The following is a 16,784-nucleotide window of genomic DNA, read 5'->3' on the forward strand; positions in this document are numbered from 1 at the left end:
AGACAGGAAACAAAAAAAGGATAAATTGGTATGTCTCCAGATTAATAATCATTAGGAATTGGTAGCAAAATTGAATCTTTTTTATACTTTTATGATCATAAAGTGGGAGCATACAGTGAACTTCAGGGTTATAAATAAAAATTGTCAACCTATTTTCAGACATCCAAGTCTGAGCCAAATGTGAGTTTCATGCAATTCTCTGATCCAGCATATAATCCAAAATACTAATATTTGCTGTATAGCAGCATTCTAGCAATTCACTTTTGTGCTGTGATATTATGGATAAAGTTACAAATGTTTAAAATATAAATGTACACTTGCATAATGTATACACATATCTGTGTGTGTTTACCAATCCTATGAAGAGGCAGTAACAAATTTTAGAAGCTTTAAATCTTTTTATATAGCATCACATTTTTACATCCATCATTTCACCATCCATAGCCATTTACATTTTTTCATGGAATCTGTTACTCATTTCTGTTTTTTGCATAGGCTTTAGAATCATTTTGTTTCTGAATGTGGTCCTTGTGAAGATTCTGATAACAAAAACCTGCTACCAGTATGTAATTTGATAATCCTAACTAATGACTACTTTAAGCCATTCTATGTAAAGTTGAATTTGTATTAATGTTTGCAACATTCAGGTGATGGGAATTAACCAACACTAAATTGTTAGCTTTTCATATGTTTGCTGAGGTTTTAGATGTTGATTTACTAATTTTTACCCCCATTGGATTTTCACATTTCACATGTTTTGACAGTCAACCTTTTGGTATTGCCTAAGTAAGGAGTAGCTATTTAATCATGTAAAGTTTCATGTTGCTAAGTGACAGGACACGTACAGTTATTAGGTGTTACTGTGGTGACAAACAGGTGTATAGGGACATTCACTTGACTCCTCTGTAGATGTAAGTCAAGAGGTCAGAGAAGGAAAGGGAGCTCTGTTATTGTTGTTACATGTAAGTCTATTTCAAGTTGAAGGGTCAATCAGGATCAAAACAAAAGAATCTCCATTGTGAAATAGCAAAGGATGAGAAGGGGGAGTGGGAGAATGTTTCACTGTTTTCAGACCTCCGAAAAAGACGAGCTTTAGGTACAATATAACTTATTTTATCTCCTCCCAACTTCTCTTTTTCCTCCAGAGTCTGCCTTTTCTAACGTTCTTTTCTAACGTTCATTGTCTTTTTCTTGTACCAGGAAGTCTTTTAGTTTCTTTCAGTGGCAGAGAAAAAAAAAAACCATGATAGGTTAAATGTACTTTTTTTTTGAGACAGGGTCTTGCTGTGTTGTCCAGGCTAGAGTGCAGTGGAGCATTCATGGCTCACTGCAGCCTCTACCGCCTGTACTCAAGCAGTCTCAGCCTCAGCCTTCCAAGTAGCTAGGACCTTAGGCATGCTTTAGTACGTTTTTTTTTGTTGTTGTTTTTTTTTTTTAATTTTTTGTAGATACAAGGTCTCCCTGTGTTGCCTAGTCTGGTCTCAAACTTCTGGCTCAAGCAATCCTCCTGCCTTGGCCTCCCAAAGTCCTGAGATTACAGGTGTGAACCACCTTGCCTGGCTCTAAATGTACTTTTAAGTAGAAAGTTTTTAAATTAAATGAAACTTTATATATATTTGGTCTTCAAAAGCCTGCCTGTTAATATTTTAACAACAATAAGATATTAATACTTTGAGACAGCCAGAATAATCAGAGCCACTTCTTTAGTCCCCTCCCCAGCACTCATATATACTCCAGTCTCTCCTCCTTACCCACTGTGTCCTTCCTCCAATTTCTCATAAAAACTCTTGTGTGTGAGAAGTGGTCTCATGTTATTTGAAAAACTTGTGATGATGTCCTGTTCTTCTCCTTTGATCCCTGTGAAGGACCACTGTTTTCAAACCTCCAAAAAAGACGAGCTTTAGATACGATATAACTTATTTTATCTCCGCCCAACTTCTCTTTTTCCTCCAGAGTCTGCCTTTTCTAACATAGCTCACATACTGCTTGTGGTTTTAGGTCTTCGAATAGCACTGGAGGCCAAGAAATCTCCAGATTCTAACCTACAGACACGTGATTGAATTTTGGAAGATAACTTCCTTCTATCTTTATCTACCTCAGGAAAATGTATTTTCAAATACCAGGCTATGTTATTGCCTCAAGAATATTATATGTCATAAGCTTCCTAAATGGATCAGTTTTTAAAGATTTCTGAACTCTGACCTGTGTTATTTATTCACTTTTCTGAGACTAACATAGTTGCCCACTCAACCATATATATACCCTCAAGATGACTGTTTTCCACGTTTGTAGTGATGTCCATATTTAAGTGGTTTGACATTTAAATTGAGGTTATGAAATAGTTTGTCAGAGTACAAAGAATGTCATGCAATTTGTCATTTCTTATTACTGATATTTAATAATCAGCAATAACAGGAAAGGGAAAGGATGCCCAGAGGTTATCCCAGTCTAGCTTTGTGACCATGATTCTACTTTAAGTTTTTGAGACGTTTTCTTCATCTTCATAATGGTCTTTTCCAGCTACAGAATTCTGTATCTTCGTCATTAAGCTTACGGTAGTTGACTGGCAGTGCTTTGGGATACTAACCTTAATGTTTTACCCCTTGTTTGCAAGGTTCCTACTATCAACCATAAGACCAGTAATGATGCTCAGTTTCCTACATACATTCAAGGATGTCTTTCTTGTGAAGTTGTAGTTGTTTACCCTGGGCTAAGAGAAAATGCAGGTTAAATAGGAAGAATGCAAAAAAATCTCTGTTTAAGCTTGAACTTTTTCAAAATATGTTTAGTTATACTGCTTCTTGAAATTATAAAGTAATTCTATAGTGTATATATATTTTTTTATATAATATCAATTGTGAAGTATTTATTACATGTTTAATTTGTATTTTTGGTAGCATGAACAGCTAATTTTAAAATCATAAATTATCTTGGGATTTCACCTACCTGGTAGGTGGTATCATGGTAGCCAGCATTTTTATTTCTGGATATTATATTTTAAATCCTGAATACTCATCCTCATTTCTGATTGTGGCCTGTTGCCATCAAGTTGGCTGGCCGCAAGACTGGGTAATTTTGCTCAGATGATTCCCAGAAAAGATTGCAAATAATTAATACAATTCAAGTTAGACTTGAAGAAATTTGGGTTGTGCTATAGTAAGTAGCTTCACTTCTAAAGGTTCCCTGATTTAAATCAAACCTTAGGGATCTTCTATGTTAGTTTTAAATTTCTTTAAAGATAAAATCACTGGTACCCATATACTTACTACATACACATTAATAAAAGTGATGTCTGTTTCTGTTTGTGGATGAAAGTGTTATATCTCACTCCAGCACTGTACATTGTGTTTGAATGTCAACTTGCTCTTATGTCGCAGTTGCTGTTGAGAGCCAAGGTACGTTCATGTTAAAATGAAGACTCTTGTGGGAGAGGAGAGGAGAGTGGAGTGCTGTGTAGTGAGTAGCTGCCATGTAGTTGTGCTGAAACTAGTGAACAAACAACTGAGAATGCCCAGTGGTGCAGCTCTTCTCTCCTGTGAACTAACAGCCAGATTGTTTGTAATTTCCCATGCTATTTAAAACAGGGTTCTCATGTATCAGCCATCTTCTGTAAGGGTGCCCAGTGTGACTTCGGTTGATCCTGCTGCTATTCCGCCTTCATTAACAGACTACTCAGTACCATTCCACCACACGCCAATATCAAGCATGTCATCAGATTTGCCAGGTATGTGGAGTGTTTTTGTTTTCTTTTGTTTTTTTATCAAAGTTTATTATTTTTAATCTTAATCTGTGAAGCCAATATAGTTTTGAAATTTTCAATAGAAGTGCTAAGGAAATTTGAAGGCTTCATGTAAAGGTCTTACCTGTTTTTATATACTACATCCAGTTGTTATTTTAACTACAGAGCAATCTATAGATTCCTGGTGATGAGAAATATAGTAGAATAGTAAATGTTAGAGATTTTATTCTCCCTTTTGGAGAATTTGTACTTAGAGACTTTTTCTTCGTTTACCTATTGTAGAACTTCACAGGTGAAGGGAGCATATTTTCTCATACTCTTCTTGGTAGCTCATTAGAACTAATATACTGCTGATGTTTGGGGCTGATTTTTCCTATGAGCTGTGGATTTTATTCTCCTTACAAAGATAGGGTCTACCATCTGTTTCCCTAAAGCGGGGCTTAATACTTGGGATATCTTTTGTATGTACAGTAGTTTCCCCTTATCCATGGGGGATAAGTTCCAGGACCCCCAGTAAATATCTGAAACCACAGATATTAACAGAACCCTATATATACTGTTCTTTTCTATAAAGACATATTCATGATAAAGTTGAATTTTTAAATTAGGCATAGTAAGAGATGAACAGCAATAACTAATAGAACAATTATAACAATATGCTAGCATCACTACTCTTGCACTTGATTGCCATTATTAAGTTAAAATAAGGGTTACTTGAACACAAGCACTGTGTACTGAGATAGTTAATCTGATAACTTAGATGGCTACTGAGTGACAAAGCTGGGAGCCACTGGACAGAGGAATGGTTCATGTCCTGAGTGGAATGGAGCATGATGGAGCCAGAACAGCATGAGATTTCATCAGACTATTCAGAGCAGTGTGTAATTTAAAACCTATGAATTGTTTATTTCTGGAATTTTCCATGTGATACTTTCTGACTGCAGTTGACCACAGGTAACTGCAATCACAGAAGGCAAAACATAAGGGGGAATCTACTGTAAAATATCAAGGTTGCTTGAATTACCTTAGTATCAGGACTTCTGCAGCCAAGGCTGTATTACAAAATTTAAACTTCCCTCCTTTACTCTTCTTCCCTCTCTCCATAGCCATTGCTTTTGCAGACATTTCTGTCAGTTATATTTGAGCAAGTTAGAACCAGTACATTCATGACTTCCCTTCTCTCTGAAGGCCCTTTTAGTGGAAAACAATTCTCTCCTGTTACTAATTTTCTTCTCTAGATTTATGAAGTTAATTTTGACCTATGATTTATTTTTTTTCTCCCCTTAGTGAGATCTTTATTTTTAAGCACAATGCTTATCCTCTGGGTGAAAATTTGTGTTACTGAAACAATTGATAATTGGCTCAGTATGATTTTGCTTCTTGAAATTTGTTTAGATTATGTGAATAAAATTTAGTGGAAAAGAATAGACATTTTATAGTACCCATTGAAAAAAATGGCTTTTAAAGTTATTTTTTGCTTCTTAAATATATTTACTGCATATGTAATTTGGGAGTTGGTATTTTAAGAAGTTCTTTGTAGACCCAGCTAGCACAAATTGTAAAGTATTTGTAAAGTATATACAAAGTCTGATGCTAAGGTACAGGTGAGGTTTCCTGTCGGGGACAAAGATGGAAATTCAGAGATTCTTAATTCCTAACTGCCTTTTATGGCTGTAACATTGGCTAGTTGAAAGAGTGTCTACATGTCATCTCAGTATGTGTTATAAGCAAGCATTCCAAAAGGATTTGTTTCCTAAAGACCTTGAATTAAAAATTAATCCTGAAAAAAGATAATGAGCATTTCTGTTCATTAAAGTGATCCTACCATTTAGCAATAGTATAGACACAATATACAAATCACTTGCCCTGTTTTTCAATTCTGTGAACCTGGATTAATTTTTAATTGGGGGAAATTTACATTATTTCAAAATTTGGGCATAAAGTAAGACTTTATTTCTTTTTAGAAATGTGCAAACTTGAGAAAAATGCAGTAAAATATGTCTGAACTGGGTATTTGGTAAAAATGCGTTTCAAGCTGGTATTGAGCAAACAAGACTAATATCCAAGGCTCATATTTAGCCAATATTAACAATTATGGTGATACTGGTTGTTGTTATTGAAAAGCTTTCTTACCAATTGATAACTGAATAGAATAGGATCTATTGTTCTTTAGAAGAATTGCTAGTTTATCATCATGTATTAATTATGTAGCAATTACTATATCTAAATAGTTTAGTTTTACTTTGATTTTATTGTTAATGTGCTCTTTTGTGATTAGTAATTTGGTTTTATTTTTATGCATAATTTTTATGTAATTAGTTATACTGTGAAGAATTTTAGTATTGATAAACTTAATAATTTATAATAAAATATTAAATAGAACACCAAGAATGGAGAGATAACAAAGTTTTAATACATTTCTTAACATTCCTTTTAAACATAAACATGAATCTTCTGAATCTGCAGGAGAACAAAGAAGACATGATATTAATAATGAACTGAAGCTTGGAACATCTTCTGATACTGTGCAACAGTGAATACAAAATAAAACAAATAATTTGTATTTATGGAGTGGAAAACAGCTTGATTATTTCAAGGAAAAATATGACTGCCTTATTATTGCTAGTGCCATATTGTCAGGTGCGAATGGTGCTCAAAAGTTGTATCATTAAAATTTGAAAGTGCTAAACATTTACATATTTAATCATGTAGCAGTTATGTTTTGTTAAAGTTTATGACTCAAAGAAAATGTGTTGTCATCAATAAGGAAAAAAGTCTTAATGAGTCAATTTCACAGTGAAGCACTTAAAATTTTAAAATTAAAATTTTATCAGTGTTGATAAAATAGTGTTAACACTACCTGCTTTTTAGTTAAAAGTGATTGACCATTTTCAACCATGAAATACTTAGGAGGGCATAAAAATGTATCAGTATGGCATGCTGCAATTGAAACTTACGGTGAAATAAGAAACTGCATTTTGCTAATAAACTTATGAAACAAGGCAGTAAAATTTTAATCACTACTGATGAAACTTTATTTCATATAAGAGTTTTAATATTCTGCTTAAAATGTAAAATGCAAGAAGACTTGGATGATTTCGTTTTTTTCTTAGGAAGAATAGCATCTAAAATACGATACCAAACTTCACTGTTAGTACTTGAGAAAAAAATGGATTCAGTGAGAGAAATATTTACATTAAACAGATTTTATATAGACAGCACCCTTGTAATGCTTGGTAAACAATCTAGAATTCCAACCAAAATTTTAGAAAAATTTCTAGATATTTTATTACGGTGTTGTATAAGTCACCACATTCAATTTTCCGTGGATGAGGTATCAAGATACAGATAAGTAAATCTCTTAATTCTTTTCTAAATAAACTTTGTATTTACTGCACACATGAAATCATCAAAGAGAATTACAGTACATCTGAAGAACTGGAATGGAAATAATGAAAATAGGATCCTCAGTGGGCATTCTCTAGTGATACAGCTTCAATTTTTAATTTCAATTAAAATAATACACAGGCTTGATATGATTTTCAAACTGTTTCATATCAAGCTTGCATATTTATTTTAACTGAAATTATGAAATGGAAATAGTTGAACATTTAGAAAATGAGCATTTTTGAGTGGCTTGGCATCGGTACACAATATTCCAACACCATCGTCGATACTTTAGTGTTATAAAAAGGTTTCAGTTACTAACATGAACTGAGAGATACAACAAAATATTAAAGGTGATTGAGTGTATGAAACTGAAAAACTATAAAAAGGTAGAAACTATTATAAATATGAAGAAAACCGAAAAACTGAAAAGATAGAAGGTACTGTAAAAAGAAAACGGTTATACCATTTGAAGCAGAACAAAATAAATAACATTCCAATAAACTTTTTTTACTTAATAATAGAAATTGAAAATGTAAAACTCTGAAGGTATTACAAGGGCTAGACAAATTTTGAGTTCTTTGGCAGAAGCAGAGAGATGATTTACTGAATAGTATCAATATGAAGACAAAGTCTGCTTATTGAGATATCTCACCTATTATTTTAATAGAGAAGTCATTGGAAAAGTTTGTTGTAATTCTCTTTGGTTTAGTATTGGCTCAAACCATCGTATCATATAGCTAGTGACAGACATATGAAATGAAAAATTACAGCAAGCTGGGTGTGGTGGCTTGTGTCTGTAATCCCAGTACTTGGTGAGGCTGAGGTGGGAGGATCGCTTGAGCTCTGGAGTTCAAAACCAACCTGGGCAACATAGCGAGACCCTCTCTCTAAAAACAAAAATAATAATAATAATAATAATAATTAGCTAAGCATGGTGATACACGCCTGTAGCCCCTGCTTTTTGTGAGGCTGAGGCCAGGAGGTAAAGGCTGCAGTGACCTATGATTGTACCTCTGCATCCCAGCCTGGGCAACAAAGCAGACTCAGTGTCTCCCAAAAAAGGAAAAAAAAAATCTGTAGCAACAATTTTCAAAAAGGCTTTAGAAATCGTTGGAATGATTTCTTTCAAATGATTGGTGCTATAGCTTGTATCACTTGATAAGCATTTTTGTAATACCATTATTTGGAGATTATAAGATAATAAATATATTTAAATTTTTTGAGTTATAAATTCATACTGGTTAGTAAATATTTTAAATGTCCCCACTGATATTGTCTATTTTGCATAAAAGCATAACGTCAGACTTTCTCTGTGTGGTGGTTATATTCAGAGTGTCTCTGAATGCCAGCATAAAAATCGTGGAATTGAATAGAAATTGGCCTGTCTTAATGACGTATGGTTTCTTTTTTAATGTTTTGAAATAATTAAAGAGAATTAAGTCACACAGGGAGGTCTAGGTGAACAGACATTGAAGTTTATTACTAGACTTTTCAGACCTAAAAATTGTATTTATTATTATTTGAATATGTCAAAATTATATTACTGGACAATCTTCTACACATTCCTCTTTCTAAAACCTAATTGAACAATTACAGTTCTCTGGTTCAGAAAATTACATTAGCTCAGAACCCAGTAACCCTTAATAATTTAACCGTGTTAGCGCAGCAGTTCCTGAGTGTGTGCTTTGTGCAGAGCGTTGGACTATGTACTGCTCTTGATGTGGGGACAGCTGGAACAGAGAGCTATCATTGAAATAGACATCTGTTTAAGAGGTGATACTTAGATGAACCTCTGTATTTCTGAAAAATAAATGTGAAATATCTTAAGAGCTTAAGTATGTTTTTTTGTTTTTTTATTTTTGAAGGTTCAAATCCAGATCATTAGCTCATCATTTTTATTGCTTCTCATTCTGTTAAGCTGCAAAGGGGGAAACATTTGTTCTGACTAGTCCTTCTCTGAAAAGTTTTGTACTTCTTTGAGTCTCTGGGAGCTAGTTTTTCCAGTTGTTTTATCAGAGAATATATTCATTTTTGGGTTTTAAACACTTCAAATATCACTAATCATGGTATAGAACTTCCCTGTGGCAGAGTGGTAAGCACTTACCACAAATGTTTTGTGATTTGTGATAAAAATGATTTAGGGAAATAATTCTGGTCTCCTAAAATATGAGACAACTATTAACAAAGCATTTTTGTTTTAGGTTTGGATTTTCTTTCCCTTATTCCAGTTGATCCCCAGGTATGTATCCTGAATTTAAGCAACTAATTTGTATTTGATTGTTGGTTATGTCATACTAACTAAAAATGACCAGTTGCATAAAATCAGGACAGTCAACTCTGAATTACTTACATTGATGGAAAGGAAGTACTGTGCAAATATTTCACAATTTATTTGAAGGAATAAAGTTGTTTTCAGTTTATGATTTTTGTCTTTAATATCTAAATTTTAAATTCTGTTTTATTTAGCTTAATCAGTTGGCATCTCTTACAAGCATTTGAATGATTAGAATGAATGGAAGCAGTTCTGGGTGGCTGCAAGTTAAAATTTTACAAATACAGTTTTATTTTTTAGCTAAAACATTCTGTACATAGAAAATCAATAGCTAAACCTGATTAGACAGACTTGACTCATTAGCTTGATTCTTCATTGTTTTTAAAGACATTCAAATTTGGACTTTGGGGAGGCCCCAGTTTAAAGTTGCTATATGTCAATCATCCCTGTTTTCTCTGTCAAAGATGAGAAACCCTAGTAGCCCAGAGTCCCAACGTGAAGACCTTACAGTGAGCATGGATTGCACAGACAGGCTTATAGCAGAGTCAGAGCAGAGGAGGAGAGGTCCTGTATCAGCCTCCTGTTTCAGTACTCTGTATCAGATTACATGAACAGCGCCAGAAATTTATGTGCAGACTGAGGAATTTCTTGTCATTCGGTGTTGACCTCCTTCTAGCAGTATATATAACAAAGGTACCTAGCAAAGGTATCTGTATTTTTCTAGGAAATGGATTCTTCAGATGTAAGGGATTACTAATTTTTATGTGACCAGTTCTTTTACAAAAAATTATCTTGGAACCTAGAGGTTTTTATTTCATAGCTCTATTTTGTATATTTAGCAGTGGTCTAACTTATTTGGTGACTCCGTAGTAGAAGGGTGAGGTGGGGCCTTACAGTTTGCCATAGAATCCTTAGGTTTTACTACTTGACCTCCATATTATCCCTTAATTCTTGTCATTGTATCTACAATAAGGGATGCAGGGTTAGAACTTAAGTGGCTGCAATCTGAATACTTCTAAGAATTCAGTGCAGAGCCTGTTGATGGCAGGACTGTAGCATCTAGGACTACTTTCATAAATGAGTATCTTTTTCCTATGAGGCAATCAAAAACTGCCTGAGAGGTAGCAGGAATGAAATGTAAGTTTCTTGGCTTTATTCTAGATTTACCCCCCAGTTTTAATGGAAAGTTAGAAATTGATTTGATTTTAGAAAAGAGTTTTAATACCTGACAATTCAACTATCTTTAGAGCTCCTTGGAAGCTCTTTAAGAACTGTTCTTCTCCCTGTAACTAATGTCCCTTGACTCTGTGTGTGGCATTCATTTTATTGATGAACCAAAACAGTTATCTATTCAAAGCGTTGAATAACTTGTTCTTTTGAAGGGCAGTCTGAATTTTAGTTGTTGCTGTCCCTCTGACTGGCAACTTAAACCTGGGACTGTTGTTTCTGTTTTATTCACCAGCCTTGGAAATCATGTAGTCTAAACAACTTGACTTTTAAATTCCTGTTCCCGTAATCCAGTGTCTCTAATGATAAGCTACATAATCTTGAGAATGGGGAATGTGAGTCAGATATCCTTACTGATCTTTCATACAGTTGAACTAATGACAAACTTAAAACATCTCTTGCAGGATATCACTAAGACCTCCTGTTTTGCTAAAGTCAGTGCAGTCGTTTCTCACATAAAATATTTTATACAGATACAATGCTTTTGGCTCATCTGTCTTCACTCCTCTGTTAATATTAGAGTAGTACACTCAGGTTTGTACTTGTTTGGATCAGTGATGGGATCAGTAACCAGGATTGTAAGGGAACTTGTGAAATATGAGCACTAGGAAAGGGGTGTTAAACAGGCATCACAAGAAGATTAGATTAGATCTTCTTTAACATTTATTGCGAAACTTTGTGATTACCTGAGATTATTTTCTGTCCTGAGGATCCTGTGATAGTTAGCTACCATCTAGTCTGTGTTTTAGAATGAATGTTGTCATTCTGATGACACAGGTATTTTATGTTTATGTACAAAGGAGTCCAATGCCATCATTCAGCTGGTCAGCCTTAACCTTCATAAAGGGTCTGTTTGATACTTAATTCACACCGGGAAAGGCTAACAAATACTTTTTAAAATGTTATTAAGCAAAAATGCCAGTGTAAGCTCAACAGTTCTTTCAAAATTGACACCCAACTAAATACAGTTAGAGAGCAAATTCTTTTTGAGATTAAGTATGAGTTGTCATTGGAGGGCCAATATTTAGTATTAAATGACTTAAGTTATTGTTGACATTATACTTTTACCTTTGTATGCGGTCAGCAAACAAGTTCCACAAGTTTAGAGAGAATCAAGAATATATGCTGCATTCTCTAAATAATGTAAAATAGCTGAATTCATGCCACCTTCCACCCAAAGATGTGAAGTTTTGAGCAATTTTTAAATCCCAGCGGGATTTAAATATGTGAATATTGCTTATGCATATCTAATAATTTCTAGTCTCTTTATTTAAAATCAAGTAGCCTCTTCCTCATTGGCATCATTGTTTGTTTCAAGCAGTACTGTCCTCCTATGTTTTTGGATAGTCTCACCTCACCCTTAACAGCAAGCAGTACGTCTGTCACCACCACCAGCTCCCATGAAAGCAGTACTCATGTTAGTTCATCCAGCAGCAGGAGTGAGACAGGGGTCATAACCAGCAGTGGAAGTAACATTCCTGACATCATCTCATTGGACTAAAGGAGGACTCACTTGATTCTGGGAATCATTCATCAGAACTGCTTTTTCTTGGATCTCTAATCTGTGGAAACTATTTTTTTTTTTTTAACAATTTGGTATTTATTGAAAGTCAGATGGATTCTTTTGCTTTCTGAGAGGTGAACACAGAAGACTGCAACAAGAACCAAATGACATGCAAGGATTTTGCATAATTATGCTGTACTCTCAGCATCAGATACATTCAGCCATAACTGTAACTTCCTGAGAGATGGATTTCACTTTCATACATTAATGGATGGAGTCTACAAATCAATGAAAAAAGTTTTTGTTAAAGAGCAATAAAATTATGTAAATATTCAAGTAACTTTTTTTCTAATTAAAAAAAATTGTAATCAGTGATTCTAGAATGACAGCAACTTCTGTTTAACCTACGTGAAGGAAAAAAAAATGGAAAGAAATTAATGTTTGCTGAATGAGTCCTTTCCATGGAGATTTGTTCTGTTTCATTGAAGTAATGAAGTTTCAGTACGTGGCCAAAGCTTGGATTCCACTCTTCGTCCTGCAGTTCCACTTTTCTTCATGATCCCATCAAAGAAAAACAGCATTTATGTTACTTGGCTTTTTTCCTGCTTATCATTTACACTTTGACGTTGTTTGCTAATGAATGCTGTGTGAAGTTCTGGGATTTGGCTACTCTTCATTGGTGATTATCTTTAAGAGCACTATGCAGATTCTGCCCTTGACATAATGTGTGTTATTATGTTTTTAGTAATTGTACATTCTTCATTCTAGAGTTTTCTATAAATTTGAGGCTTGTCTTCTCAAACAAGAAACCCTATGCAGCCATTGAATGAAATGTCTTTGGGGTACGGTGTGACTGAAATGTTTGTTAGAAATTTGTTCACACTATCAAATATTGATATCTTGGAGCCAGCAGAAGAGCAAATTTTGGGAGGTGGTAATAACAAAATTTAATTTCTTCCCAAGAACTTAATTTTCTCATTTATTTTACAGAATAGTAGTGAAATACTTGATGAAACTTTGTATTTTGGTAGCACTGACATAGAAAATGTGTTTTAGATTTATGATGATCATATTTCTCACCAATGTAATTTCAGTCTCAGCAGTGATTTCCAAACTTAGAAAAAGGGACAGCATTAGATTTTTTTTTTCCTTTTTTAAAAACGAAATCTTCCCTGAAACTACAAAAGACAAAAGAGAATTATAAATGTTTGAATTAAAGTGAAGAAGCGTTGGGGAAGATGGGCCTGAACCCACTTCCTGTCTCAATCCATGCTACCCCAAACACTTCAGGGAATCTCTGAGGTTGTATTGGGTGCACTTTGAAAATTTTCTTCTGTAATGTGTTGGTTTGATTTTAAATCACACAGAAAACTGGATTTTATTCTTAGAGAAACATTTTCATCCAAGTTTTATAGTTTGCTTCATTTGACTTCCTAAATCATTTTTGAGTTCACAAGGATTTAGTACTTTTCTGTTTAGCTTTCTCTCTCTAAGGTTTATCTTAAAAACGAAGTCCTTGTTTTAATGGCCAATCCAACCAATTGATTTCTCAAACTGAAGTGCCCAGGGGAGGACTCATCAATTTCAGTTAGAATAGGGGCATACTACTTAAGAGTTGGTTCAGCTCCAAGGAGCTTACTTGTCCTTGCTTGGGTTTTGTTTTTCTTGTTGTTTTTTTGTTTTGTTTTGTTTTAGTTTTGTTTTAACCTTCTCAAGTTTCCATGGTCTTTGTGTATTCTTTTTATGTTGATTTAATTTCATGTGGTTTCCCATATCATCCCTTCTTTGGCTACATCGTCTCCTTATTCAAGGGATTATCCCTTTGTGGGGGCTGCTTATTTTAAAGATGTGGGGGGAAAAAACCCGAATCTACGAGCTGTAGTTGCACATAGTTGCCAGTTTTACTTTCTTAGTCATTAGATTTCCAACCCACGTTGTAGTTTTTTGGTCCAGATATAATATTTCTTTCTCATAAAGTTTTATGTTGCTGCTCTAAATACAGATGCAATTTTTATTGACTCTGTAATCAGATAGAAAAAATTTAACTTGATTTGTGTGGCATAATTAATAAAGAAATGATGTATATTTGTTATTTTGTTACCCTTTAGATTGTCAGAGACTCCCCAATTTAATCAACAAAGTTTTATAAAGTAAATGAAAATATTAACAGAAATTAGTTTATTTACTTGGTTCTTATAACTGATACCTCTGTGCTTTTGTAATTGTGATTTTTTTTTTTTTCTGTTTTCTGTGAACAGTTTTAATGTTCAGTTTGGTGTTTTACACTGAAATTACATATAAATTTTTAATTTATTTCATACAGGCAATTTGCATTTTAAAAAATACACTTTGAAGTTTATCATCTTGAAGTTGGAGCTTACATTGTGTATCTGTCTTTGAGCATTAGTACTTTATGATTTTGGCCTTATGGCAGCATCATGATTACTGAGCCATCAGACTTTAATATGGTCACTGTTTCTTATCCAAACCCTAACTTTCTAGTAGTTTATTTTGCTACCCCAGATTTCTGCTTAACCAGATATAAGGGAGTTTCAGAGGGGTTGTCTTAGCTGTCACCTAGATTATCTTAGGAAATGAACTGTAATTGTCAGTCTCCTAAAATCAAATTTTTTTTTTTTTTTTTTTTTTTTTTGAGGCTGAATCTTGCTGTTGTTACCCAGGATGGAGTATAATGGCGCAATCTTGGCTCATCGCAACCTCCGCCTCCAGGGTTCAAGCGATTCTCCTGCCTCAGCCTCCCAAGTAGCTGGGATTACAGGCATGAACCACCACGCTCAGCTAATTTTGTATTTTTAGTAGAGACGGGGTTTCTCCATTTTGGTCAGGCTGGTCTCGAACTCCCGACCTCAGGTGATCCGCCTGCCTTGGCCTCCCGAAGTGCTGGGATTTACAGGCATGAGCCACCATGCCCGGCCAAAATAAAATGTTTTTATCTTTCTTCACTTAGAACTATGAAGGGCTTTTCTTGCTCTGGTAATCCCCCACAGTGTAATTGGTGCTGAAAATAGCTTTGTGCCTGAGGTCTGTTTTCACTCACTCACTTTCTGACCATTAGGTGAACCACTTCAGGATTTTCTAGCCTGAAGTTATAAAAACTTGGCATCTGTCCTTAGATAATTGTAAAGGCAAAATGAAAGCATTGAGGTGAATTTAGGTTATATGGCATTTATATGGTAATGTGTTTCAGAAAAGCTAGAATGAAAATATGATGTAAGGGATGGCAAGTATAGGTTGATTCATAATTCTTGGTATAAAACCAAGTTTTCCTTAGTCTTGAGGAATTTGAAGAAAGGTAAAATGTTGGATTTTAGGCAAAGTAGGATTGACCAGAGACTGTTCTGACTTTGACATTCAGACCTTTCAGATGTTCTTCCTTTAGACCAGTCCAAGACACTCACCATTTCCAGCCAAGTTGTCTTTTTTTTCTGCCAATAAAGTATTCATTAGTTGACATTTGTTTGTATTTTAAGTAAAGTCAATTTTTTTAAAACATTAATTTAATTCATAGGTATGCCTTTCATTTCTCTGGCCTTCAGTTGGTTTAAAAAAAACAAAAAACAAAAAAAGCACTTAGCCAGACCATTCTTTCTTTAGTAAACATTTTTATTTTCTTAATTTTTCCTGCAAGATTTCCTCCATTTTCATGGAATGTCATAATGACATTACCATTATTTTCTAGCTCTTTTCATCATAGAAAAATGTAGAGCAGTGCACCATTTAAACATGTCTGACATTAGATTTAGTGGTCCTGGGTTCATGTGATTTGGGAGCTTTAAGTTGTCATGTAGATTGATGATTCAACCTGATTCACCATCTTTTTTACTACAATTCTACATGAATGTGGTGAAACAGGTAGAAGAAAATTAAGCATTTCTCTGCTTTTGGAGTCTAATGTTCCTGCCAAGTGACTGGTTTGTAACACCCCCCTCACCCCCACTTTGTTAGGAACCTGCAATTCCTAAAAGAAAGAAATAAAGCTGTATACAATGTCCATTCGTTAATGCTTGCCTGGTTGAATAATGTTTGTTTTTTCTGTTTATGTAAGTAGTACATGCTTATTGGGGAAAATTTAGACAATATAGAAAAGTTTAACAATTGCCTATAATTCTGTCACCAGAAAAAAATCACTTGATATTTTTGCATATTCGTTGCCAGTGTCTTTGCTACTTCTGTATATTTTTACATAGTTTCATCATTCTCAGTGTAATTTGTATCTTGGGGTTTTTCCCCTCAATCTACAAGCATTATTCCATGTCATTAAAAACTGTGTCAACTATTGTTAATTTTATGGTACTCCGTTGTTATGGATGTACCATGATTCATAAAACCTGTCCTTATTTTGAACAGTTTAGATTGTATCTCATAATGCCATGGTGAATGTCTTTGTGCATAAATTATTTTCTTAGGATAGATACTGGAAGTAGAATTTCTGGTCAAGGGTATATGAACACTTTTGTAGTTGTTGATTCATATCACTTTTCCACATGGGTATGCTAATTTATACTGCAGCTGGATGGTATGAGAAGAGTGGTCTAGCCATATTTTCCAAGAACATGAAATATTTTATCTTTATGCAGGCATCTGCACTAAGACACTCTGCCCTTCTGACCCTGTGGAACGGGGTTAACTGA

The 16,784-nt window shown here is 34.3% G+C and overlaps 1 protein-coding gene across 1 annotated transcript in view; it reads left to right on the plus strand.

Annotated features, from left to right (window-relative positions):
* Nucleotides 1-14,129, plus strand: part of PIAS2 (protein inhibitor of activated STAT, 2) — a 108,411-nt gene extending 94,282 nt beyond the window's left edge. The window contains exons 12-15 of the mRNA XM_011978074.1: nucleotides 3,585-3,724; nucleotides 9,331-9,368; nucleotides 11,950-13,790; nucleotides 13,828-14,129. Of these exons, the coding sequence (XP_011833464.1) occupies nucleotides 3,585-3,724; nucleotides 9,331-9,368; nucleotides 11,950-12,129 (358 nt within the window). The 3' untranslated portion in view covers nucleotides 12,130-13,790; nucleotides 13,828-14,129. The remainder of the gene's footprint in view (nucleotides 1-3,584; nucleotides 3,725-9,330; nucleotides 9,369-11,949; nucleotides 13,791-13,827) is intronic.
* The last annotated feature ends 2,655 nt before the right edge of the window (nucleotides 14,130-16,784 follow it).

Source organism: Mandrillus leucophaeus, unplaced genomic scaffold, assembly GCF_000951045.1.
Source record: "Mandrillus leucophaeus isolate KB7577 unplaced genomic scaffold, Mleu.le_1.0 Scaffold189, whole genome shotgun sequence".
NCBI lineage: Eukaryota > Metazoa > Chordata > Mammalia > Primates > Cercopithecidae > Mandrillus > Mandrillus leucophaeus.